General features: G+C 36.1%; 2 protein-coding genes across 2 annotated transcripts in view; both read left to right on the top strand.

The window, feature by feature from the left end:
- LOC117315959 (zinc finger protein 271-like) overlaps positions 1–11,700 on the top strand; it is a 34,149-nt gene extending 22,449 nt beyond the window's left edge. Inside the window, exon 4 of the mRNA XM_033870402.1 lies at positions 6,326–11,700. Within this exon, the coding sequence (XP_033726293.1) occupies positions 6,326–7,185 (860 nt within the window). The 3' untranslated portion in view covers positions 7,186–11,700. The remainder of the gene's footprint in view (positions 1–6,325) is intronic.
- A 6,516-nt stretch (positions 11,701–18,216) lies between these two features.
- On the top strand, positions 18,217–24,629 carry LOC117315766. Its single transcript, XM_033870123.1, has 5 exons — positions 18,217–18,764; positions 21,758–21,829; positions 23,070–23,196; positions 23,946–24,090; positions 24,373–24,629. The coding sequence occupies exons 1-5, from the start codon at positions 18,267–18,269 to the stop codon at positions 24,497–24,499; spliced, it is 969 nt and encodes a 322-aa protein (XP_033726014.1). The 5' UTR covers positions 18,217–18,266; the 3' UTR covers positions 24,500–24,629.
- Positions 24,630–26,212: the final 1,583 nt, after the last annotated feature.

The following is a 26,212-nucleotide window of genomic DNA, read 5'->3' as shown; positions in this document are numbered from 1 at the left end:
GCCCCATATAATCATTACTACTAATTCGTATCCTCCATACATTTATGTGAGGATCCAGTGTTATCTGGATTATACTGTTCATATTACTTCTTTGACCCTTATATATATATATATATATATACACAGTATTAATATTTTGGGAAATCTTCAGGATAAAGGCAAACATGTATGTATAGCGTAGATATTTTATCTACTGTTCATTTCAGATTGAACAGACTGAGTTAATGAGATGAAGGACGACAACAAAGCAGATATAGGAAAAGATCTGAGGTGTATCTAGTGAAGAGGATATAGGAAAAGATCTGAGGAGTAACGAGTGAAGAGGATATAGGAAAAGATCTGAGGTGTATCTAGTGAAGAGGATATAGCAAAAGATCTGAGGTGTATCTAGTGAAGAGGACATAGGAAAAGATCTGAGGAGTAACGAGTGAAGAGGATATAGGAAAAGATCTGAGGTGTATCTAGTGAAGAGGATATAGGAAAAGATCTGAGGTGTATCTAGTGAAGAGGACATAGGAAAAGATCTGAGGAGTAGCGAGTGAAGAGGATATAGGAAAAGATCTGAGGTGTATCTAGTGAAGAGGATGTAGGAAAAGATCTGAGGAGTAACGAGTGAAGAGGATATAGGAAAAGATCTGAGGTGTATCTAGTGAAGAGGATATATAGGAAAATATCTGAGGTGTATCTAGTCAAGAGGATATAGGAAAAGATCTGAGGTGTATCTAGTGAAGAGGATATATAGGAAAATATCTGAGGTGTATCTAGTGAAGAGGACAGGAAAAGATCTGAGGTGTAACGAGTGAAGAGGATATAGGAAAAGATCTGAGGTGTATCTAGTGAAGAGGACAGGAAAAGATCTGAGGTGTAACGAGTGAAGAGGATATAGGAAAAGATCTGAGGTGTATCTAGTGAAGAGGATATATAGGAAAATATCTGAGGTGTATCTAGTGAAGAGGACAGGAAAAGATCTGAGGTGTATCTAGTGAAGAGGATATATAGGAAAATATCTGAGGTGTATCTAGTGAAGAGGATATAGGAAAAGATCTGAGGTGTATCTAGTGAAGAGGATAGTTAAAGATAGTAAATTAAAGAGGATGTATAAGAAAAGATTTCAGGAGTACTTTAGCTAGTGAACAGGCCATTTTTCCAAACAATAGAAATATATGCTACTAATGTGATCATGAGAACAAGAAAATCATCAGCCATTTCTGGTACTACTAGACCAATAAAAAGACAGCAATGGAATTCTTACGAGATCACACATTTGCGTCGGTAAGTACTGGATATAGATTCACATACAAATTATTATGATTGCTGCCTAGTTGCATGTGTAAGGGGAGGTAACTAGTGCTAATTCCTGTTGATGCATTTATTGTGACATTGAAAATCACCTCATTGGATAAAAATGGTCCTCACCCATTGAATACTGTTTTAGACTCTATCAGATTTTCAAAATCTCAAATGACCTATTCTAATCACATTTTTTGTGTGTTATCTGTCATGGGTCTGATGACCATTAGTAAACAATTTACATTTTTGACTTCGTAATTCTTCCCCAGAATCCACTGAACAGATTTCAATTTAACTTCACAAAAACCTTTTATGGTAAAACGTCAATCAAAAGTGTGATTTGTATGGTCCATCACCCCCAGGGGACTTATTAATTAGGGGCAGGGGTAAAAAGAGTCAATTTGACTGATATTTCAGAACTTTTCCTCTCAAGATCAAAATAAGGTAGAATCAAATGCCGTTCATAAATGGAAGGTTCTTAGGTGCTTTACCAAAACTCTGACTTTCATGACCCTTACACTGTATTTCATTTAAATAACTGTTTTGGCTATCAAGGATGGGATTACAGTTTGATGGTAGAATGTATATGAATACTTAATTTATAGTGTTGTGGTTGTTTACTGATGTCATATGTTACTCAAAAACCCAAAACCGAGCCCCTGTGATTTTCAAATGTCTTCATCTCAATAGCTAACAAAGAGGAAGAGAGGCTTATTGTTGGTGATGTTATCTGCTGGGATAAAGGGCTACCTCATTTGTATCAAATGAATAATCTAGTCTTATATCCAGGGTCACAGTTTAAAACAATAAAACAAGTTCTTGTGAAAATTTAAAAGGCTGAGAATGATGACATTGGCCAGTGATATGCTTGGACGAATGGCTGCTGCCGGTCTAGGGCATTGATATTCAAATGAATGACCTATAATAATGCTATTTTTTATTAAGGTTTTTAGTATTTTTTACAAATTATTGAAGTCAAAGATGTTTCACCTTTAACTCACTTCTCAGATTAATACGAGATGAGCCATACAGGTCCATGGGGCCTCTTTTTAAGAATGAATACTAGTATTAATGATATGATTCCAAAGTCTATGTTGAGGTTGTCATGGTTATGTTATTTATCTGTCTTACAGAGCTGTTACCTTCATACCCGAGGACCACCCAGAATTCTGGGAGTTGGTACAGCAGATGGTGAGGACCAAAACCAAGGATGAATGTTGGAAGCAGCACCAGATAGACCTGGCATCAGGGGAAAGCACTTACCCAAGGGAGGCATTCATAGAAGGTAATGACCAAAGGGAGGCAAGCATAGAAGTTACCGGCCCAAGGGAGACAAGCATAGAATTCCAAGTTACTGACCCAAGGAAGGCAAGCATAGGAGAAGGTACTGATGCAACGGAGTCAAACATAGGAGAATGCTCTGAAAATCAAGGTAGGGAAATTTGGAGTTAGAGGAGTAGGACCCAATAACGAGAATGGGGTACCCCGGTGTATACATCGATCTGTAAAATCTAAGGACAAATTACAAATTTATACCCTAAAATGTTCAATCATGGTTACCCATTACTATTAGGTCCATGCGTTTCTGTTTCTGTCTTTCTGTCCTTTCTTCCATTTGACCACTGGTACTTACATTGATATAGATTATCTCATAATCCAGACACCCAGACTTTCTTTAACTTCCGCGACGGTGATACCATGTAATATGCGGATGTGAAATAGGAGTTAAAAAGTTCCTAATGTCAAGATCAGATTATACGAGTCATCTTTTTAGAACTTTCATTCAAGAGAAAAGTGTGTGAGTGACATTTTCTACCAGACAACACGTGCACAGTTCCGAAACAACACAAACAACACCAGCTAACACAATCTAAAGGGAGATGATTTGCTATAGAAAAAATACTTCTTTTCTTGAACACTGAGTACCCTCCATGATTTAAAAAAAAATCATTTTGACCTGCACTTCACAAATATTGTTTTAAAACTGTTCAAAAATAAACAGAACAGGATACAAAACATTACTGCAGTTTAAATTGTAATATAAATTAATTTAATTCAATTATGGATTGTAAGTATTCTTAACTTGGTCGATATTGAATGATGAAATATTCAATGAATAAATTTTGGAATGGACTTTTTAACTCACCCAAAGGGCTGTGAATTTGCACCATGATGCAGCATCCGGCGTCTGTCAACATTTCCTTTACTAGTTCTGGATGTGTGAATGGATTTGGATGAAATTTGGTCTGAAGCATTTATTGGGTAAAGAAGAACTACATGTTTGTAGTTATGATAATATTGTTAATATATAGACAAAGGTTATAGCTCCCCTTTGGCTGAGAGGAGGGGCTCAATAGGGGAAATTGAGGTAAATAATTTTAATCCCTACTCATCCTGAACAACTGAATGTATTTTGATGAAATTTGGTATGGGGTATCATTGGAAAAAAAATGATCCAATGTTGTATAAAAGGAGCATATGGCTCTCAGTAGGGGGAAATACTAGTAGAGGTAAGTTCTTTAAATCCAGTACTCGTTTTGAACTTGTGTATAGATTTTAATGACAATTGGTCTGGAGCATCATTGGGCAAAGTAGATCTAATGTCTGAATTGATTCTGATTAAATTTGGGCTGAAGTGTTATTGGGTAAAGGATGTTGTTTAAATGCAGAATGTCATTCTCTTGGGACAAGAAAGGACCCAATATGGTAAAAAGAGATAAATTTTTAGCCCACCATCATCAGATGGTGGGCTATTCAAATCGCCCTGCGTCCGTGGTCCGTGGTCCGTCCGTCCCTCCGTCCGTTCGTCCCTCCGTCCGTAAACAATTCTTGTTATCGCTATTTCTGAGAAAGTACTGAAGGGATCTTTCTCAAATTTCATATGTAGGTTCCCCTTGGTGCCTAGTTATGCATATTGCGTTTTGAGACCAATCGGAAAACAACATGGCCGACAGGCAGCCATCTTGGATTTTGACAATTGAAGTTTGTTATCGCTATTTCTGAGAAAGTACTGAAGGGATCTTTCTCAAATTTCATATGAAGGTTCCCCTTGGTGCCTAGTTATGCATATTGCGTTTTGAGACCAATCGGACAACAACATGGCCGACAGGCAGCCATCTTGGATTTTGACAATTGAAGTTTGTTATCGCTATTTCTGAGAAAGTACTGAAGGGATCTTTCTCAAATTTCATATGTAGGTTCCCCTTGGTGCATAGTTATGCATATTGCGATTTGAGACCAATCGGAAAACAACATGGCCGACAGGCAGCCATCTTGGATTTTGACAATTGAAGTTTGTTATCGCTATTTCTGAGAAAGTACTGAAGGGATCTTTCTCAAATTTCATATGTAGGTTCCCCTTGGTGCCTAGTTATGCATATTGCGTTTTGAGACCAATCGGAAAACAACATGGCCGACAGGCAGCCATCTTGGATTTTGACAATTGAAGTTTGTTATCGCTATTTCTGAGAAAGTACTGAAGGGATCTTTCTCAAATTTCATATGTAGGTTCCCCTTGGTGCCTAGTTATGCATATTGCGATTTGAGACCAATCGGAAAACAACATGGCCGACAGGCAGCCATCTTGGATTTTGACAATTGAAGTTTGTTATCGCTATTTCTGAGAAAGTACTGGAGGGATCTTTCTCAAATTTCATATGAAGGTTCCCCTTGGTGCCTAGTTATGCATATTGCGTTTTGAGACCAATCGGATAACAACATGGCCGACAGGCAGCCATCTTGGATTTTGACAATTGAAGTTTGTTATCGCTATTTCTGAGAAAGGACTGAAGGGATCTTTCTCAAATTTCATATGGAGGTTCCCCTTGGTGCCTCTTTATGCTTATTGCATTTTGAGATCAATTGGAAACAATATGGCCAACAGACCGCCATCTTGGATTTTGACAATTGAAGTTTGTTATCTCTATTTCTCAAAGTACTGAATGGATCTTTCTCAAATTTCATAAGTAGGTTCCCCTTGGTCCCTTGTATTGCATTTTTGGACCAGTCTGTCCTGAAAACAACCTGGCAAACAAACAGCCATTATCGTTAAATCTCAAATTTCTTATATAGCTAGGATTCCCTTGTTTGAAAAGTACTGGAGGGATGTCTCAATTTGCACAGATTAGTAAAATAAAGGGAAAAGTAGAGAAAAGATCAATCTGACATGGAACTTATGAAGATCATTCAATGGTGGGCGCCAAGATCCCTCTGGGATCTCTTGTTAAGATTGCTACTTGTTCAGAGCAACTGAATGGATTTTGATCAAATTTGGTCTAGAGGATTATTAGGCAAATGAGATCTAAAGTTGCAGAAACAAAGAATGTGACATTCCTGGGATGAGAGAAAGTGGGTAAAATAGGGGAAACAAGGAAAAGACATCAATTTAAGTCCTCTTTCTTTTTTCGAGAATGGCATAATTTGGTCCATCTGTAGTTCAAACAATTGTTAAGAGAGGTAGTTGAAAAGTAGGAAAATAATTGAAATTTTTCTTCGTTCTTTTTCCAATATTTTGCCAAAGTTACTGAAATATCAAGGTGAGCAATGCAGACCCTCTGGGTCTCTTTATATATATATATGTATTATTGAAACAGATACTGAGCATAGTATGGGACAAGTAGAAATTGCATTCGGCCAGGTGAATTTCTACCTCTGCTTGCTCTGGCTGTCATATGAAACGTCTTTGCTAGACTCAGTGTCAAATACATGATCCTATCTTTCGTTTTAGATGCCACACATATGGCTGCAGTGGATACCAGATTTAAATTGTCTGCCGAAATATCATACGAGCAATTAGAAGAAAAGAGTAGCTTCGAGGTCAAAATATCAAAATGTGATGTTGGCGAAGAAGAAAGGTACAATTCAGGAAAGCAGAAACGTAGTAGCCGCATGTATAAAGGGAAAAGTAAGGGATGCAAGTTGAAGGATGTTACAAAGAAACAACCTTGTGTTCATACCAAAGCAAAACCATACAAATGTGATGTTTGTGGTAAAGGGTTCTGTGAAATGTCATCTGTGAAGAGACACCTTCTTGAACATACAGGAGAAAGACCGTACAAATGTGATGTTTGTGGTAAAGGGTTCAACGACCGGTATAATTTGGAGACACACATTCGTATTCATACAGGAGAAAGACCATACAGATGTGATGTTTGTGGAAAGGAGTTCATTGAAAAGTGTGACGCAAAGATACACCTTCGTGTCCATACAGGAGAAAAACCGTACAAATGTGATGTTTGTGGTAAGGGGTTCTGTACCATGTCTAATATGAGGAGACACCTTCGTGTCCATACAGGAGAAAAGCCGTACAAATGTGATGTTTGTGGTAAGGGGTACAGTGCAAAGTATGACGCGAAGAAACACCTTCGTGTCCATACAGGAGAAAAACCGTACAAATGTGATGTTTGTGGTAAGGGGTTCATTGAAAAGTCTGAAGCAAAGAGGCACCTTCATGTCCATACAGGAGAAAAGCCGTACACATGTGATGTTTGTTGTAAGGGGTTCAGTAGCATGTCTTATATGAGTAGACACCTTCGTGTCCATACAGGAGAAAAGCCGTACAAATGTGATGTTTGTGGTAAGGGGTTCAGTGCAAAGTCTGACGCGAAAAGACACCTTCGTGTCCATACAGCAGAAAAACCGTACAAATGTGATGTTTGTGGTAAGGGGTTCAGTACCATGTCTTATATGAATATACACCTTCGTGCCCATACAGGAGAAAAGCCGCACAAATGTGATGTTTGTGGTAAGGGGTTCAGTGTAAAGTTTGACGTAAAGAGACACCTTCTTGTTCATACAGGAGAAAAACCGTACAAATGCGATGTTTGTGGTAAGGCGTTCAGGGTCAAATCTCATCTGAGGAGACACGTTCGTGTCCATAAAGAAGAAAAAACGTAAAAATGTGATGTTTGTGGTAAGGGGTTCATTGAGAAATCTCCAGCAAAGAGAGACATTCGTGTCCATACAGGAGACAACAGTACAAATGTGATGTTTGTGGTAAAGATTTCCGTGAAATGTCATCTTTGAAGAGACACCTTTGTGTCCATTCAGGAGAAAACACATACAAACGTAATATTTCTGTTAAGAGGTTCAGTGACAAGTCTTAATGTGAGGAGACAGCACCTTCGTCTTCATACAGATGATAAAACGTACAAATGTGATGTTTGTTATGAGTGGCTCAGTGACATGTCTTTTGCGAAGAAACATAGTAGAAGAATCCTTACAAATGTAATTATTGTGATGAGGTGTTCAGAAAGTAGTCCAGCACTACTATATACTTATAAGGCGCACTTTCGTGTGAAGGCAAACACATGGATGACTCCCTACCCTAGATATATATTGTCCCTATTACATAGATCGATTATGAACTATTGTTTCCCCTTATCGAGATCCAACATGTATGATGTTCTTGCTACCCTAGATGTCATCCCCTTATAGTGTTCTACAATACATGATTGGTTCGCTACCCTAGATGTCTTCCCCTTATAGATGTTCACAATACATGATTGGTTCGCTACCCTAGATGTCATCCCCTTATAGATCCACATTACATGATTGGCTCGCTACCCTAGATGCCATCCCCTTATGGATGTCCACATTACATGTTTGGCTCGCTACTCTAGATGTCATCCCCCTTATAGATGTCCACAATACATGATTGGCTCGCTACCCTAGATGTCATCCCCCTTATAGATGTCCACAATACAGGATTGGCTCGCTACCCTAGATGTCATCCCCATTATAGATATCCACTACACATGATTGGCTCGCTACCCTAGATGTCATCCCCCTTATAGATGTCCACAATACATGATTGGTTCGCTACCCTAGATGTCATCCCCTTGTAGATATCCACTACACATGATTGGCTCGCTACCCTAGATGTCATCCCCATTATAGATATCCACTACACATGATTGGCTCGCTACCCTAGATTTCATCCCCTTATAGATGTCCACAATACATGAACGGCTCGCTACCCTAGATGTCATCCCCTTATAGATGTCCACAATACATGATTGGCTAGCTACCCTAGATGTCATCCCCTTGTAGATGTCCACAATACATGATGGCCCGCTACCCTAGATGTCATCCCCTTATAGATGTCCACAATACATGATTGGCTAGCTACCCTAGATGTCATCCCCTTGTAGATGTCCACAATACATGATTGGCTCGCTACCCTAGATGTCATCCCCATTATAGTGTTCTACATTACATGATTGGCTCGCTACTCTAGATGTCATCCCCCTTATAGATGTCCACAATACATGATTGGCTAGCTACCCTAGATGTCATCCCCCTTATAGATGTCCACAATACATGATTGGCTCGCTACCCTAGATGTCATCCCCATTATAGATATCCACTACACATGATTGGCTCGCTACCCTAGATGTCATCCCCCTTATAGATGTCCACAATACATGATTGGTTCGCTACCCTAGATGTCATCCCCTTGTAGATATCCACTACACATGATTGGCTCGCTACCCTAGATGTCATCCCCCTTATAAAGTCCACAATACATGATTGGCTCGCTACCCTAGATGTCATCCCCATTATAGATATCCACATTACATGATTGGCTCGCTACCCTAGATGTCATCCCCTTATAGATGTCCACAATACATGATTGGCTCGCTACCCTAGATGTCATCCCCCTTATAAAGTCCACAATACATGATTGGCTCGCTACCCTAGATGTCATCCCCTTATAGATATCCACATTACATGATTGGCTCGCTACCCTAGATGTCATTCCCCTTATAGATGTCCACAATACATGATTAGCTCGCTACCCTAGATGTCATCCCCATTATAGATGTCCACAACACATGATTGGCTCGCTACCCTAGATGTCATCCCCTTATAGATGTCCACAATACATGAACGGCTCGCTACCCTAGATGTCATCCCCTTATAGATGTCCACAATACATGATTGGCTCGCTACCCTAGATGTCATCCCCTTATAGATGTCCACAATACATGATTGGCTCGCTACCCTAGATGTCATCCCCATTATAGATGTCCACAATACATGATTGGCTCGCTACCCTAGATGTCATCCCCATTATAAATGTCCACAATACATGATTGGCTCGCTACCGTAGATGTCATCCCCCTTATAGATGTCCACAATACATGATTGGCTCGCTACCCTAGATGTCATCCCCTTATAGATGTCCACAATACATGATTGGTTCGCTACCCTAAATGTCATCCCCTTATAGATGTCCACAATACATGATTGGCTCGCTACCCTAGATGTCATCCCCTTGTAGATGTCCACAATACATGATTGGCTCGCTACCCTAGATGTCATCCCCCTTATAGATGTCCACAATACATGATTGGCTCGCTACCCTAGGCCTAGATGTCATCCCCCTCCCCTTATGGAGAAAAAATTACCTACAAAAAATTATGTCAGGAAAGCGAGGAGTATTAGTTCCAATAATTTGCTTGTTGTAATTCCTATGTTAATAGAATAATAAAGGACATCATTAATTGTAATTACTGGTTTCAATGGCATTATTTGAATATTGGGCATCAATGCCTCTAGCTGATTTTTAACTCAATAAAAAAGATAATGGCCAGTAATAATCTGGCCTGATCACTTCCATGGTCATTGTTTCATCTATTTGAATATAAATTACACAATGAGTAATCGTTGTATGGGTATTTGTTGTTTCACTCGAGTTAGTAATTTTCAAAAAAGATAAATAAAAAGCACGAGCTTCAGCTTGTGGGATTTGTAAGTTTGGAAACGTGTCGACGTGTTTTCTTTTTACAATATCATTTGGATGTAATGATATGACCTAAAGTGAACTACCGCTAATTGCTATGCAGAACTGACATATTTCGTAATTTCCTTGACATTGTGAAGCAGCCTACAACCATTAATCTTCGTGATTTAAGTTAAGAAAATAGTCCCGGTCAAAGGCCCCCGTGTCTACCAATGAAATGCATTTAAAGTTTGTTCCTCGTGTGGTATTAACTGAATGTTATTTAACAGTTGTATTATTTCTTGCCTTTGGAGTTGAATAACACCCACGTCTGTTGTGTTCAAATGATGAATCATAGCATTAAACTGGTGCCTTCGTTCGGACATCAGAAATATGCACAAATTCTATTTGATGAAATTTATATCCGAACGATGAGTGTTTGTGTCTACATGTAATAGAAGTCCCTACTCGGCCTGAACAACTGAATGTATTTTGAAGTAATTTGATATGGGGCATCATTGGAAAAAAATGACCCAATGTTGTATAAAAGGAGGACCTCTTTGGGCTCAGGGGCCGCGGTGGCCGAGTGGTTAATGTGTACCTACACTTTAACACTAGCCCTCCACCACTGGGTTGCGAGTTCGAAGCCTACGTGGGGCAGTTGTCAGGTACTGACCGTAAGCTGGTGTTTTTTTCTCCGGGTACTCCGGCTTTCCTTCACCTCCAAACCTGGCACGTCCTTACCAAACCAAACTTTGGGCTCAAGGGACGGGGCCCAGAAGGGGAAATATAGAGGTAAATTCTTAAAATCCAGAACTCGTTCTGAACTCGTGTATAGATTTTAATGAAAATTGGTCTGGGCCCTTACACGTAGCGTTAATATTTAAATCTCTTCATGTCCTGATATCTGAATGGATTCTGATGAAATTTGGGCTGAAGCTTTATTGAGTAAATGTAATATCAATGTTGTTAAAATGCAGAATATCATTTTTTGGGGGGGCAAGAGAATTAACGCCGGAATGTACAGGGAATGTGTATCCTATACAAATGCCTATGTCTTTGCCGTAGTTAGAGATACTTCTGGCCGAATTAAGAATTCTCAGGACTTAATATTCGAAGAATTTTGGTCTATCTTGAGAGTAAAACTGTTGTATTAGTGTAAAGATTGTAACTTTTTCTACTTAGGAAAAATACACATTTAACATGAATTTCAATGATGACGGCCTAAACTTTATTCAAACGAAGGAATGCCCCTTAAATGACCAGTACTGTTTGGACCTAATCATTATGTTGTGTCTATTTAATTCGCATTACAGAATCAGATTGATATTTTATGAAATAGAAGTAGAAATTGCCATTAATTATTGGGCCAGATTATTGCCATAGTCATTATTGGTTTAGTTTAGTAATTATACAATATGTGACTTCAAAGGAATTACATCAAATTGAGATATGTAGATCCCATTAAAATCATTGTCATGCCCATTAATATTAAATCTATTGTTCATAAAAGTAAGGCTATTTTTGCTAAAATTGTATTGCAATATATTGCGATAGTTTACAAAATATACATAGTGAAATATATTTTAGGAACTATAAGCAAAAGAACAATGATATCTGACTTTGACAGTTGATTTGTTTATCATTTTAATTGTTCTTCTAAATAAAGTTGGAGTAGACATGAATATGTGTTTACTGTGTCTTTTTTTCCCCAAACCAGATCAAAATGTATAGATATCTTCTGTGCAAGTAGCTGGTTCACTTACAAAGAACCCTGTGACGATTGCATTGTATACTAGAATATTATGTGATATAGTAGTGTAATAAGTCAAATTGCTTGATATATTAACTCGCATGACCACCGTGTTTACATGTCATATTAGTTAAAAATCAATTGTTGTATTGAATAATAAAAGTTATATAATTTCGTTTAACTACACAAACTGCACAACATTTTATTTTACACGCATACTCATATACTCCCTTATACAAATACGTCCATTCACACATGCAAGTAAAATCTATATGTTAAACATAACTATACATGTATATCTTTTCTAATTTCAACTATTTGGAACCATTTGTTTTCAAATTTGTGATAGTCCATAGTGATTCAAAACTGCAGAAATGGTGTGTTGACCTCCTAGGGTCCTCAGAGGCGGGACCAAAAGGGGTCTGAGGGGCGGGGCCGAAAGGGGTAAATTCGTCTTAATTGATATAGACGGTCTCCTCTCTGAAACTAAGCAATGTATGGTATATCATTCATAGTGTACATGTGCTAGCACCATTATAGGTTGCGGATTCAAAATTGTACAAATGGTCAAGGCCAAAAGGGGTCAATTTGGCTAAATTGCAAACTGTCTAGAAGTAAGCGATGGATATCAATCATATTTGACTGGTGGCATCCCAAATGGTTGGGGATTCAAAACTTATAAATGGTCCAGCTGGCCCCCAGTGGCTGAGGGGTGGGATTAAAAGGGTCAATTTGGATATAACGACTTCTCTGAAATTAAGTTATGTACATCACTCATATCTGGTATCCTTATGGGATAGGGATTCAAAATTGTAAAAATGGTGGGGCTGACCCCCTGGATGCCTAAGGGAGGGGCCCAAAATGGGTCCATATGGCAATCTTGATATTAATGACTTCTTCTCTGGAACTAAGCAATGTTTGACATTGATATTTCAGGGGTAACATCCCTAGAAGCGAGGCTGTGATCCAAATTTGTATAAATAATGGAGCTGATATATCCACCCCTTGGGACTTACAGTTTCTTTAAATACAATAATGTTGAATATTGATCGATTTCTGGGTTATATCTTTGAAGCAGTCGACGTCCCCACAACAACCCGGTAATTATACACCAGCAAATAAATGGAACATAAACATTATTGTTCAAATAAACCAGGTGAGCGTTACAGGCCCTCTGGGGCCCTTGATTTGTTTATAAATATTGTGGGGCTGCAGTGGCCAAGTGTTTAATGTGTCCGGACACTATCACTAGCCCTCCACCTCTTGGTCGAGAGTTTGAAACCAACATGGTGCAGTTGCCTAGTACTGGCCGTCCTTTCTCCGGGTACTCTAGCTTTCCTCCACCTGAAAAACCTAGCACATCCTTAAATGACTTTTAAAGGGACAAGAAACAACATACCAGGTAAATCAAAAAGTATATATAAATGTTACTTTTGGCAATCAGCAAGATATTGTTTAGAGCACTGCTATCTTGTTAGGTCATCTGACCCGAAGGGTCAGGATGACCTACATATAGTCATCATGCTTCGTCCGTCGTCGTGCGCCGTGCGCCGTCCGCCGTGCGTAAACTTTTCACATTTCAAACTCAAGTTCCACCAGTGGGATTGAACTGAAACTTGCCTGAAATGATCCTGAGATAGCCCTGACCAAGTGTTGTTTTTTTTCACGTCGGTCCGAAATCCAAGATGGCCGCCATAGCCGCCATTTTGAAAACACATTTTAAACTTCTTCTCCAGTTCCACCAGTGCTATTGAGCTGAAACTTGCCTGAAATGATCCTGATATGATGCCGACCAAGTGTTGTTTTTTTCGGGTCGGTCCGAAATCCAAGATGGCCGCCGTGGCCGCCATCTTGAAAAACACATTTTAAACTTCTTCTCGAGTTCCACCAGTGCTATTAAGCTGAAACTTGCCTGAAATGATCCTGATATGATCCTGACCAAGTGTTGTTTTTTTTTTGGTTGGTCTGAAATTCAAGATGGCCGCCATAGCCGCCATCTTGAAAAACACATTTTAAACTTCTTCTCAAGTTCCACCAGTGCTATTGAGCTGAAACTTGCCTGAAAAGTTCCTGATATGATGCCGACCAAGTGTTGTTATTTTTCGGGTTGGTCTGAAATCCAAGATGGCTGCCATTGCAGCCATCTTGAAAATCACATTTTAAACTTCTTCTCCAGTTCCACTAGTGCCATTGGTGAGGATTTTAAGGAAGGAGGGCCAACAAAGTGTTAATATTTTTCCGCCTTGTAAAATCATTGACTTGGTAGCCATGGCGGCCATTTGTAACATGATTGTGCAATCATGGTTTTCCTGAACAATGCCTATTTTAAACTTCTTCTCAAATTCCACCAGTGGGATTCAGCTCTAACTTACCAGAAATGATCCTGAGATGGTCCTTACCAAGTGTTATTTATTGGGTCGGTCAGAAATCCAAGATGGCCACCATGGCAAACGGTGCCACTACATGTATATACTTGCTACAGAGAATACATACTACAATTATATAAGGTTTTTAATTTAGAGTCAGATGACCGTTAAGGCCCCTGGGCCTCTTGTTTACTGTCTATGTGCAGGTTTTCCCACAATTACATCACTATCATTCAGTTTGTAGATTTACTAGCCTTTGTGTACAACCACTGTCTGATATCATCCTAAAAACTAGAGACTAACCTACAGAAATAGCAGAGTAGGGAATCTTAGTAAAAATTTTGTTTCTACAAACAGGTAAAGAAAAAAGAGGTTTGGAAAGAATATCATTAGACAATCGGGACTCAGAATTCCCTTTTATGACAAGCATGTGACCCCCTTGTGTGAAAAGAACGAAAAGATTATTTCATAATATACTTTATTCCGAAGTATGGGTATGGCACATTCATACAATAGATCTTTAATATAATGCAAACGTAAATAGTATTGGTATGATCGCTTATTACTGTAGGAGGCTGTGTGATGAGGTAATTACTGTAGGAGGATGTATGATAGAGGTTGTTACTATAAGAGGATGTATGATAGAGGTTGTTACTGTAGGAGGATGTATGATAGAGGTTGTTACTTTAAGAGGATGTATGATAGAGGTATTTACTGTAGGAGGATGTATGATAGAGGTTGTTACTGTAGGAGGATGTATGATAGAGGTTGTTACTATGAGAGGATGTATGATAGAGGTTGTTACTATAAGAGGATGTATGATAGAGGTTGTTACTGTAGGAGGATGTATGATAGAGGTTGTTACTGTAGGAGGGTGTATGATGAGGTAGTTACTGTGAGAGGATGTATGGTAGAGGTTGTTACTCTAGGAGGATGTATGATAGAGGTTGTTACTGTGAGAGGATGTATGATAGAGGTTGTTACTGTAAGAGGATGTATGATAGAGGTTGTTACTGTGAGAGGATGTATGACTGTCTTTCAGTTATTGGAAATCTACCATAATATTGCTTCTGCCATAGATATTCAAGAGGAATGTTGTATTGTTTTTTGTGATCTATCTAAAGCTTTTGACAGGGTATGGCATAAAGGATTACTACATAAATTAAAAAAATATGGAATAACTGGAAATTTTTTATTATGGTTAAAAGATTATCTATCAAACCGAAAACAAAGAGTTATCTACAAGTCATGTAACTCTAAATTATTAAACATATCAGCTGGGGTACCCCAGGGCTCAGTGCTGGGTCCTTTACTTTTTTTAATTTATGTTAACGATATTGCCGAAAATATGATAAGCATCAGTAGACTTTTCGCTGATGATACCTCACTGAGTAAGTCATCCCGATCTACTCAGGAGATTGAAGCCTTTATTAATCATGATATGCTAATATTAGAAAATTGGTCTAAAAAATGGATGATGAGATTTAATGCTGAAAAAACTAAGGCTATCCTTTTCTCAAGAAGACGAAACTCACAAATACCAGATATTGTTTTTCAAAATGTCAGCTTGTCATTTACTCAACACCATAAACATCTAGGGCTCAATTTCTCAAGTGATGGTAGTTGGTCTTACCACATCGATTGCATTGCCAAATCAGCTTATAAAAAATTAATTTTACTAAAAAAACTTAAATACACAGTGTCCAGATTTTCATTATCAATACTCTATAAAACATATATCCGTCCTCTTTTAGAATACGCATCTGTAGTTTGGGACGGTTGCTCTCTTCAGGACTCAGAGAAACTTGAAAAAGTTCAATTATTGGCCGCTCGAATAGTCACAGGTTTACCTGTTTATGCATCAAGACAATCTTTATATTATGAAACAGGTTGGGAACTACTTTCAGAACGTCGTAAACAATTAAAACTATCAACTATATTTCGCATTCAAAACAATATGACACCAAATTATCTTTCAGATCTTTTACCAAACTTGCGCTCTGTAGCATCTGCATATTCCACTCGAAACTTAAACGACTTTACAATCCCAAGATGTAGGACCGAATTATTTAGGAAATCATTTATACCCTCTTCTATATCCCAATGGAATTCCCTTGCCCCCACATTAAAAACCACTAACTCTCTTGTTGGCTTTAAAAATCAAATAAAACCTGATATAATCTCAACTCCAAAATTTCTCACTATGGGAGACAGGAAACTCACAATTTTACACACAAGACTTAGAAATAAATGCAGTATTCTCCAGGATGATCTATTTAGGGCCAATTTAACTAACGATCCGTCGTGTTCATGCGGAGATTTTGAAAACAATTTTCATTTCTTCTATTCTTGCCCTTTATATACACTACCTAGAAATCAATTACTAAACAATCTCAGGAGTTTAAATCTTCCAGACTTTTTGTTATATGATATTAATACCTTGTTGTGGGGAAACCCAAATCTGTCTGAAGACCTGAATAATGAGATTTTTAACTACGTATGCAAATACATTAAAGATACAGACCGTTTTTAGCACCTCAACATCTTTTTTAAGAAATACAACTTTTAATCAATTCATGCGGCAACCAGGTAAAAAAAAAAAAAAAAAAAAAATGTTGTGCAAAAATTGGGCATCGAAACAGCTGTCAACAACCAGTTTTAAACTATTTTCTTTCTATCTTTTTTTTTTCTTTTCTTATTCTCCTTTGCTTATCCTTTTCAACAGTGCTATTTATCCAAATAATAACAGTCGGACCTTGTTATCTTGAACATGAATTATCACATATCCAGATATCATAAGCAATGTATAATCCTAAAAAATTGAACACACAACTTAATTATTATTGAGTCTATATTATTAAAATTGATACAGTCCCATTTCTAGCAATCAGGAGAGCTTGAGATAACAAGGTCCAAATGAAATTGAAATTGAAATTGTAATTGAAATTGAAATTGTAATTCTAATTCACTGTAAAGTATTTACAAATTTATTTATAGCTTATATGCAGCCTTTATACACTGTAAACATTTGATGTATGTTCAGGAGAGGGCCTCGATAAGTTTGAGAACTTGTGCCCAAATCCTATTTGTCACTATAATTATGAACCATTTAAAGGCAAATAAATATGTTTAAACCAACGAATGCCTCTCTGACATTGTTGCATGTATGTTCCGATTGTGTAGATTTACATCATTACATAATTTACAATGCATTACAGATTATAAGTCATGATGACTTTCACAGTATCACAGTATATGTTTTGTGCTATTATGTTTCTCGTAAAATATGCTAACCACATCTGTCTATCTAGAAATACAAAAAAACAACAACAAAAAACAGGGGGATACCGGATACCCCTGTATCCCCCCCCCCCCCCCCCCCCCCCCCCCCCCCCCCCCCTTCCTACGAGAGGGTACTCTGTAGGAAGCCCTACGTCCTTCCGTCGGACCTTTTGTCCGACAGGGCTTCCACTTTCATTTAGGCCTGACTACGCGCCTGTTTAAATGTTATGTCAAATTTGTATATTATGTATTACTTAAAGTTAATTAATAAATAAAAATTATTTTATCTCTCATTTTCTTTCTCTTGTCGGCAGCTTCTTGTCGGTAGACTAATTCTAACCTCTTGTCGGTAAATCTGTTTTTCTTGTCGGCTCAATTTTTCCTGTCACCACCATTACATCAGACAACAAAACAATTCAAAATAGAAAAAAAATAAGCAAATCAAACATTGTATTAATAAATAAATTAAAAACTTTCTTATCGGCTTCTTCTTGTCGGTAATTCCAGCCTCTTGTCGGTAGACTAATTCTAACCTCTTGTCGGTAAATCTATCTTTCTTGTCGGCTCAATATTACCTATGCCAACATTATATCAGACCACAAAATATTCCAAAATAGAAAAAAAATCATACATTGTATTAATGAATAAAAGCTATTTTATCTCTCATTTTCTTTCTTGTCGGTTTCTTGTTGATAATTCTAACTTCTTGTCGGCTGTTGTCGGTTATTTAGTTTCTTGTCGGTCATTGTCAGCTCTCGTCGGTAATTAGTGAGACCGATATTACCAAGTCGTCGGGGTAGCTGGAACGCTTTAAAATGACCGGCGATTGGCCTGTGTTTACATTCTGATCATGTATCTTTCACACTGCCATTATTCAATCTTAAACCGCTCGCTCCTAGTTCTGACAGACGCATATGGGCATCGAATATGCAGAGCAACGTTATGTCAACATGCAACGAAACTACTTTCAACATCTTCAAAGAATTGTCGAGAGTCCGACTTCGGAAATAAGAGTAGACACTTGACATTTTGTAGGCATAGGCAGAATGGGCCTGGGATATGTTCTTCAAAATACAAGATTAATCTTATGCATCCACCGGTACGATTTTTCAACGAATTTCAAAATGAAGGACAAGAAAATGATAAGAAAAAACCGGTGAAATTTTCTACTTCCAAGGATAAGATTAGTGGTGGAAAATACACAGATGAAAACAAACTAATGCCGTCCTTTCCTATCTATGTTTTCCCAAATCTTGCTGGCATTTTTGAGAATATAATGGCTGGTTCTAGGATTAAAAAAGTGGACGGTGATCTAACGGTGCTGGGTTTCCTCACTGCTGCCAAAAAGGTAAACACAAAATTTGGAGATGGCATGTTAAACAATAAATCGTTTCATTACAATCAGATGCTTAATTTAAAAGGTTTGATAAACAATTACAATCCAATGTACACGTAGCAGAAGCCTTAAAAATCCCAAATAAGAAAGAAAATTTACACTTGTGCCCACAAATACCTGTACAAATCATTGAATTGTTAATCTATGTAAACTAATCAATCGTTATCAATGTAAACTAACCCATTGTTATCATTGTAAAGTAACCAAATGTTAATCTATTTAAACTAACCCATTGTTATCTATGTAAACTAACCTATTGTTATCTATGTAAACTAACCCATTGTTATCATTGTAAACTAACCCATTGTTATCTATGTAAACTAACCTATTGTTATCAATGTAAACTAACCCATTGTTATCAATGTAAACTAACCAATTGTTATCATTGTAAACTAACCTATTGTTATCTATGTAAACTAACCCATTGTTATCTATGTAAACTAACCAATTATTAATCTATGTAAACTAACCTATTGTTAATCTATGTAAACTAACCAATTATTAATCTATGTAAACTAACCTATTGTTAATCTATGTAAACTAACCCATTGTTATCTATGTAAACTAACCAATTATTAATCTATGTAAACTAACCTATTGTTAATCTATGTAAACTAACCCATTGTTAGTCTATGTAAACTAGCCCATTGTTATCAATGTAAACTAACCAATTATTAATCTATGTAAACTAACCAAATGTTAATCCATGTAAACTAACCAAATGTTAATCCATGTAAACTAACCCATTGTTATCAATGTAAACTAGCCCATTGTTATCAATGTAAACTAACCAATTATTAATCTATGTAAACTAACCAATTATTAATCTATGTAAACTTACCAAATGTTAATCCATGTAAACTAACCAATGTTAATCCATGTAAACTAACCCATTGTTATCAATGTAAACTAGCCCATTGTTATCAATGTAAACTAACCAATTATTAATCTATGTAAACTAACCAATTATTAATCTATGTAAACTTACCAAATGTTAATCTATGTAAACTAACCAATTATTAATCTATGTAAACTAACCAATTATTAATCCATGTAAACTAACCAATTATTAATCTATGTAAACTAACCAATTATTAATCTATGTAAACTAATCAATTATTAATCTATGTAAACTAATCAATTATTAATCTATGTAAACTAATCAATTATTAATCCATGTAAACTAACCAATTATTAATCTATGTAAACTAACCAATTATTAATCTATGTAAACTAATCAATTATTAATCTATGTAAACTAATCAATTATTAATCTATGTAAACTAATCAATTATTAATCTATGTAAACTAATCAATTATTAATCCATGTAAACTAATCAATTATTAATCCATGTAAACAAACCAATCATTAATCCATGTAAACTAACCAATCATTAATCCATGTAAACTAACCAATTATTAATCTATGTAAACTAATCAATTATTAATCCATGTAAACTAATCAATTATTAATCTATGTAAACTAACCAATTATTAATCCATGTAAACTAACCAATTATTAATCTATGTAAACTAACCAATTATTAATCTATGTAAACTAACCAATTGTTATCAATGTAAACTAACCAATTGTTATCATTGTAAACTAACCAATCATTAATCTATGTAAACTAACCAATCATTAATCTATGTAAACTAACCAATCATTAATCTATGTAAACTAACCAATCATTAATCTATGTAAACTAACCTATTGTTAATCTATGTAAACTAACCTATTGTTAATGTTTGTAAACTAACCAAATGTTAATCCATGTAAACTAACCTATTGTTATCAATGTAAACTAACCCATTGTTATCAATGTAAACTAACCAATTGTTATCTACATGTATGTAAACTAATCAATTATTAATCTATGTAAACTAACCAATTGTTAGTCTATGTAAACTAACCCATTGTTAATCTATGTAAACTAATTATAACTAATTGTTAATCTATGTAAACTTATTATAACTAATTGTTAATCTATGTAAACTAATTATAACTAATTGTTAATCTATGTAAACTTACCAATTGTTAATCTATGTAAACTAATTATAACTAATTGTTAATCTATGTAAACTTACCAATTGTTAATCTATGTAAACTAATTATAACTAATTGTTAATCTATGTAAACTTATTATAACTAATTGTTAATCTATGTAAACTTATTATAACTAATTGTTAATCTATGTAAACTTATTATAACTAATTATATAATTGTTAATCTATGTAAACTAACCAATTGTTAATCTATGTAAACTAATTATAACTAATTGTTAATCTATGTAAACTTACCAATTGTTAATCTATGTAAACTAATTATAACTAAGTGTATACCAATTGTTAATCTATGTAAACTAATTATAACTAATTGTTAATCTATGTAAACTAATTATAACTAATTGTTAATCTATGTAAACTTACCAATTGTTAATTGTTGAAACCAATCATACCCTTTTATACTGGATTATGAAATCTACAGCAATTTGTCACAGTTCGAAACACTGTCAACCATTAATTGAAAGTATTATATATACCAGACTTTTTTCCACTGGTTTGGTTTTGGGCTTTTTTTTGTCACATTTTGTGAAGAAAAGTTGTGAATTGGGGAAGAATTTTTCAGGGGTTAATTGCAAATTTTGAGAATTTGGCTTATTTCAATAGGGAATGGGGCCCAATAATGGCCCCATAAAGCCTTAAGAAAAATCCCTGAAAAGGTATATGGGCATCATTGATTAAATCATTTAATTAACATGTATTTTTGGTGGGAATGATAATATGTTAAAGAGATTATTAAGAAAATGATTATTTACTGTATATAGAATGTAATATGATTTAATTTAAAAGGGAGTGCTTAAAAATAAGTTTGAAGTCTTAATATTTTTAAACTGAAGCTAATTAATTGTGCTAAGAATATCTTTTCTCTACTTTCTTTCCAGGCTGTATTTGTGATAGCCAACCTCCTGTCGTCCGGGAATATTGATGAAGTAGAAAATTTAACAACACCAAAGGTAAAAGTCTTCAGTATTTTCATGTATGATTCTGTAAGTCTAAATCTTCCTGTTCTTTCTTGGGAAAATAAGATCAGACTTTCTCCCTTACTTCACAGACAAATCATGGGTATTTGAAAGGGAAAAGAATACTGTTAAACCGGGGAAGAGGAAAGACACAGCTCACAAGTGCTATGACGCCATGACACCACTCAAATAGCATAACGTCTTCACTTGGTGTATTGTAACCACATTGCAAATTGATTATGTCATCAATTTTTACATATATTCCAAGGAATTTGATGATAAAGTGATGAAAAGGTTACATTTAACAATTTATTACTTTTTTTAAAGCCACATACTCATGAAGAAACATATCAATGTTTACATTTTGAGCTTTCAACAGTTTTCGGATTGGATACAAGGTGTATTTATGAAAGTATACGGGAAATTCCCAAAAATAACAACTGTGGCTGCTGCACCAATGCAAGTTTCTCTAAAATTAGTCCCACAATGCAACAATGGCTTTTTTACATGCACAGTTCATACAAAACGGCGTAATGCCGTAAGTGTGGACCTGCGAAAATACAAATAGATTCTGCCAAAAAAAAGACAGAAAATTGAGTGGAATAGGCAAAATCAGAATATTTCCTTAGGAAAGGGAATGATTCATTGGAACTTAGCAAGAGAAGAAAAGGGAATTAATAGACTCTAATTCAAATTATTTTGTTCATTTACCTGGGCATTTTCTATGCCACCTATCTCTAAGGAAATTGTGGTGAACCAGTTTAAAATGCAACCCCTATAACATCATATGTTGTGTGGCTCCCGTGAGATCGGAGGGGCAGGGCCTAATAGGGGATATTAAGGTAATCCTTATAATTGCTATTATTCTTGAACAACTAGAAGGATTTGATGAAATTAGGTCTGGAGCATTATTTGGCAAATATGATTTAATGAGGTATAACTGAAGGATATGGCACTCTTAGGTCAGGAGGAATAGCTAAATAGGGCCAAATAGGAGAAAATATAGCAGAAACAAAATTTAAAATACTTTTTCTTTTTCAAGAATGACAGGATTTAGTCCACCATTGTTGGGAGAGGCAGTTCAAAAGTAGGAATATATCTAAAATATAACTTACATTAGAGTATTTTGCCATAATTACTAGGTAAGCGATGTAGGCCCTATGGACCTTTTGATCAATTTGTAACATAAGAGGATATACTTTGGTGATAATTTATCTTCTAAATGATATTTCAGGCCTTCCAGCAAATCAAGGAAAACTATTCTAAAATTCCTGAGACTCATCTGCAAGCCCTCGGACAAGATGAGGACAGAATCCTGATACCCTTACGCCATGTACATCGTGTACGACTACGCTATAAAGGTATTATTCTGATGGCACCTCTAACTATACGCCATGCACGACTACGATATAAAGGTATTGTTCTGACTATACGCCAGGTACATCTTGTACGACTACGCTATAAAGGTATTGCTCTGAAGTCTCCTCTAACTATACGCTGTGTACATCATGTATGACTACGATATAAAGGTATTGTTCTGACTATACGCCATGTACATCGTGTACGACTACGCCATAAAGGTATTGTTCTGAAGGCACCTCTAACTATACACCACATACATTGTGTACAACTACGCCATAAAGGTATTGCTCTGAGGTCTCCTCTAATAATTTGATGTCATTAAAATTTCGCCGCGCTAAATCTCCCATTTTGAACTATCCCTTGTTAGGAGATCTCCACTACTGTATCTCAAGAAGGTGGCAACCCTGCTACCTTAAGCTCATAACTGAGATGTCTCCCAACACTTGAAATAAAAATATTGCTCCTGGATCAAGCTGGAGATTTCTATGTCACCCCATCTAGATAAGAGAAGATACTATTATTCTATAAGGGATTGTACAAAAGACATACAAGTTATCAGCGCCTCACAAAAGCGAATCAAGGATGATATATATAGGATCTATTGAGGAACACAATGTTACTCATACTTACTACTGTTCCATATTTAATATTCTTCTTTCTGAAAACCCTTCACTTTGGAGTAACAAGCTATTCAGCTGATTGGCTGCATTATAATCCTGAATAAACATGGTGTTTATTTTCTTTGAAGTAAAAGATCATCCTGAAGTTGAAGCAGATGAAGCGACTCTGGAGATTGTGGTGCTGTTCGACGGATATAAGAAAAAAGCTGTTGATGAGGAGGCTAAAATTTTCACTAACATGAGAGACAGAACAAGATTTTGCTGCACAGCGAGGTGATAATAAGTGGTTTTGTTATCTCCCTTTTCAGTAACATGTGATTGCTCCATTAGTATACAAGTGATAATCATCCGCTATGTATAGTTGTCTCCCTTGACTAAAATTAGTTTTAAGCTGTCTTCCTTTACAAGTTAATAACCATAATTTTGCCTATTCTTGAATTTTCCTTGTGTTTGATTTCTAGCACATTAAATCAAGTTCTTTACAGTTAGAATCGCATGGTGATGAAAAATTCTTCATGTCAACATATTAACATTTTTTTTCTATTTTTTTTTAAGGTTTGAGCGGGAATACAGTCAATTAGATAGTACGACATGGGAAAGTTCCGCTCCATGGAAAGTGTCCGGTATTTCCTATATAATACGGGAACCTCTAGAAGAGGAAATAAAGGACTACATAATCTAAACTCTAATACACTTTAATTTAGAGGCCACTGTTATATATTAATGCCTTTTCCTCTGCAGCCTAAGAGAAACCTGGTTTAGTATCTTGTGAAATGAATAAATCCACAAAAGAGTGTTTTAACTTAAATCTTTGATCTCTTATTTCATTTTTTTATCACATGGTGGGCTATTCAAATCGCCTTGCGTCCATCACATGCACATGCAGGCTTCCCTTGGTCCCTAGTTGTGCATATACCATTTTGGGAGCAATCGGAAAAGAACATGGCTGACAGGCAGCCATCTTGGATTTTGACATTTGAAGTTTGTTATCGCTAAATCTCAGAAAGAACTGAGGGGATCTTTCTCAAATTTCACATGCAGGTTCCCCTTGCTCCCTAGTTGTGCATATACCATTTTGGGACTGATTGGAAAACAACATGGCTGACAGGTGCCCATCTTGGATTTTGACATTTGATGTTTATCGCTAGATCTCAGAAAGTACTGAAGGGATCTTTCTCACTTCCATACTTGTGCGCATTGCATTTTTGAACAAATCAGAAGACAATGTAGCCGACAGCTGACCATCTTGGATTTCTACAATTAAAGTTTGTTAGTTTGCCATTTCTCTGAAAGTGCTGAAGGAATCTTTTCATTTCATTTGTGGACTCCCCTTAGTTTTGCATATTGCATGTTAGAAGATGATATTATCATATGCTTGAAAGAAGATAGAAAAAAGGGAAAAGTAGAGAAAAGATCAGCCTTTCAGTTGGTTGATAAAGGTCATTCAATGGTGGGCGCCAAGATCTCTCTGGGATCTCTTGTTAAGATTTGAGAACTGATTTGAGTAACTTTTGTCAAATTGTAATGCTTGCTAGTATTACCATCACATCAGTTTGAGGAAAGACAGACGATCGAAGAGCATGTTAATCAAATAAAATTAATTAAATGATACTATTTTCCAACAGTTTTTTTTTCAAATATTTTTTTTTATTTTCCAAACACATATATCATCATTAACAGTCAATAATTGTAACATATCATCCTGCACACTACTGTCATCATCATTTAACAATTATCATCACCACATCATCATCGTCGTCGTCGTCGTCATTGCCATCATGCTCATCATCATCATGCTCATCATCATCATGATCATCATCATCATCATCATCATGATCATCTTCATCATCATGATCATCATCATCCATCATCATCATCATGATCATCATCATGATCATGATCATCATCATCACCACCATCATCATCATCATCATCCATCATCATCATCATCATCATCACATCACTATTTGCTGTTAAATAGTGATGTGATGATGATGATGATGATGATGCCCGTATATAATCTGACTAATACTGTGTCTTCTGACAGATATCAAGACCCAATGTGAGATGTATGACTGGTTTCTATAGGAGTGGGTGCTATTCTATCTATATTAGTTCTTGATGAAACGTTGTGTGGTTGATGTGAAATGAACAGTTGGTTTTTGGTGAAATACTACATTTTATACTGATACATGAATATTAAATACGACATTTTATACTGATTTGAGAAATACAATATTACTACATTTTATACTGATTAGTGAAATACTGCATTTTTTAGTGATTGGTGAAATACTTCATTTTATACTGATTGATGAAATACTACATTTGATACTGATAGGTGAATACTACATTTGATACTGATTGGTGAAATGCTACATTTGATACTGATTGA

This window comes from Pecten maximus, chromosome 17 (genome assembly GCF_902652985.1).
Source record: "Pecten maximus chromosome 17, xPecMax1.1, whole genome shotgun sequence".
In the NCBI taxonomy this organism is placed as follows: domain Eukaryota; kingdom Metazoa; phylum Mollusca; class Bivalvia; order Pectinida; family Pectinidae; genus Pecten; species Pecten maximus.
Note: the sequence above shows the minus strand (reverse complement) of the source record. Positions and strands in the feature narration are given on the sequence as shown.

Coding starts and splice junctions, on each gene's coding strand:
- LOC117315766 (XM_033870123.1), top strand. CDS start 18,267: ATGTATCTTTCACACTGCCATTATTCAATCTTAAACCGCTCGCTCCTA. Junction 23,197..23,945: donor TGTACGACTACGCTATAAAG/GTATTATTCTGA, acceptor TTTTCTTTGAAG/TAAAAGATCATCCTGAAGTT. Junction 24,091..24,372: donor AGATTTTGCTGCACAGCGAG/GTGATAATAAGT, acceptor TTTTTTTTTAAG/GTTTGAGCGGGAATACAGTC.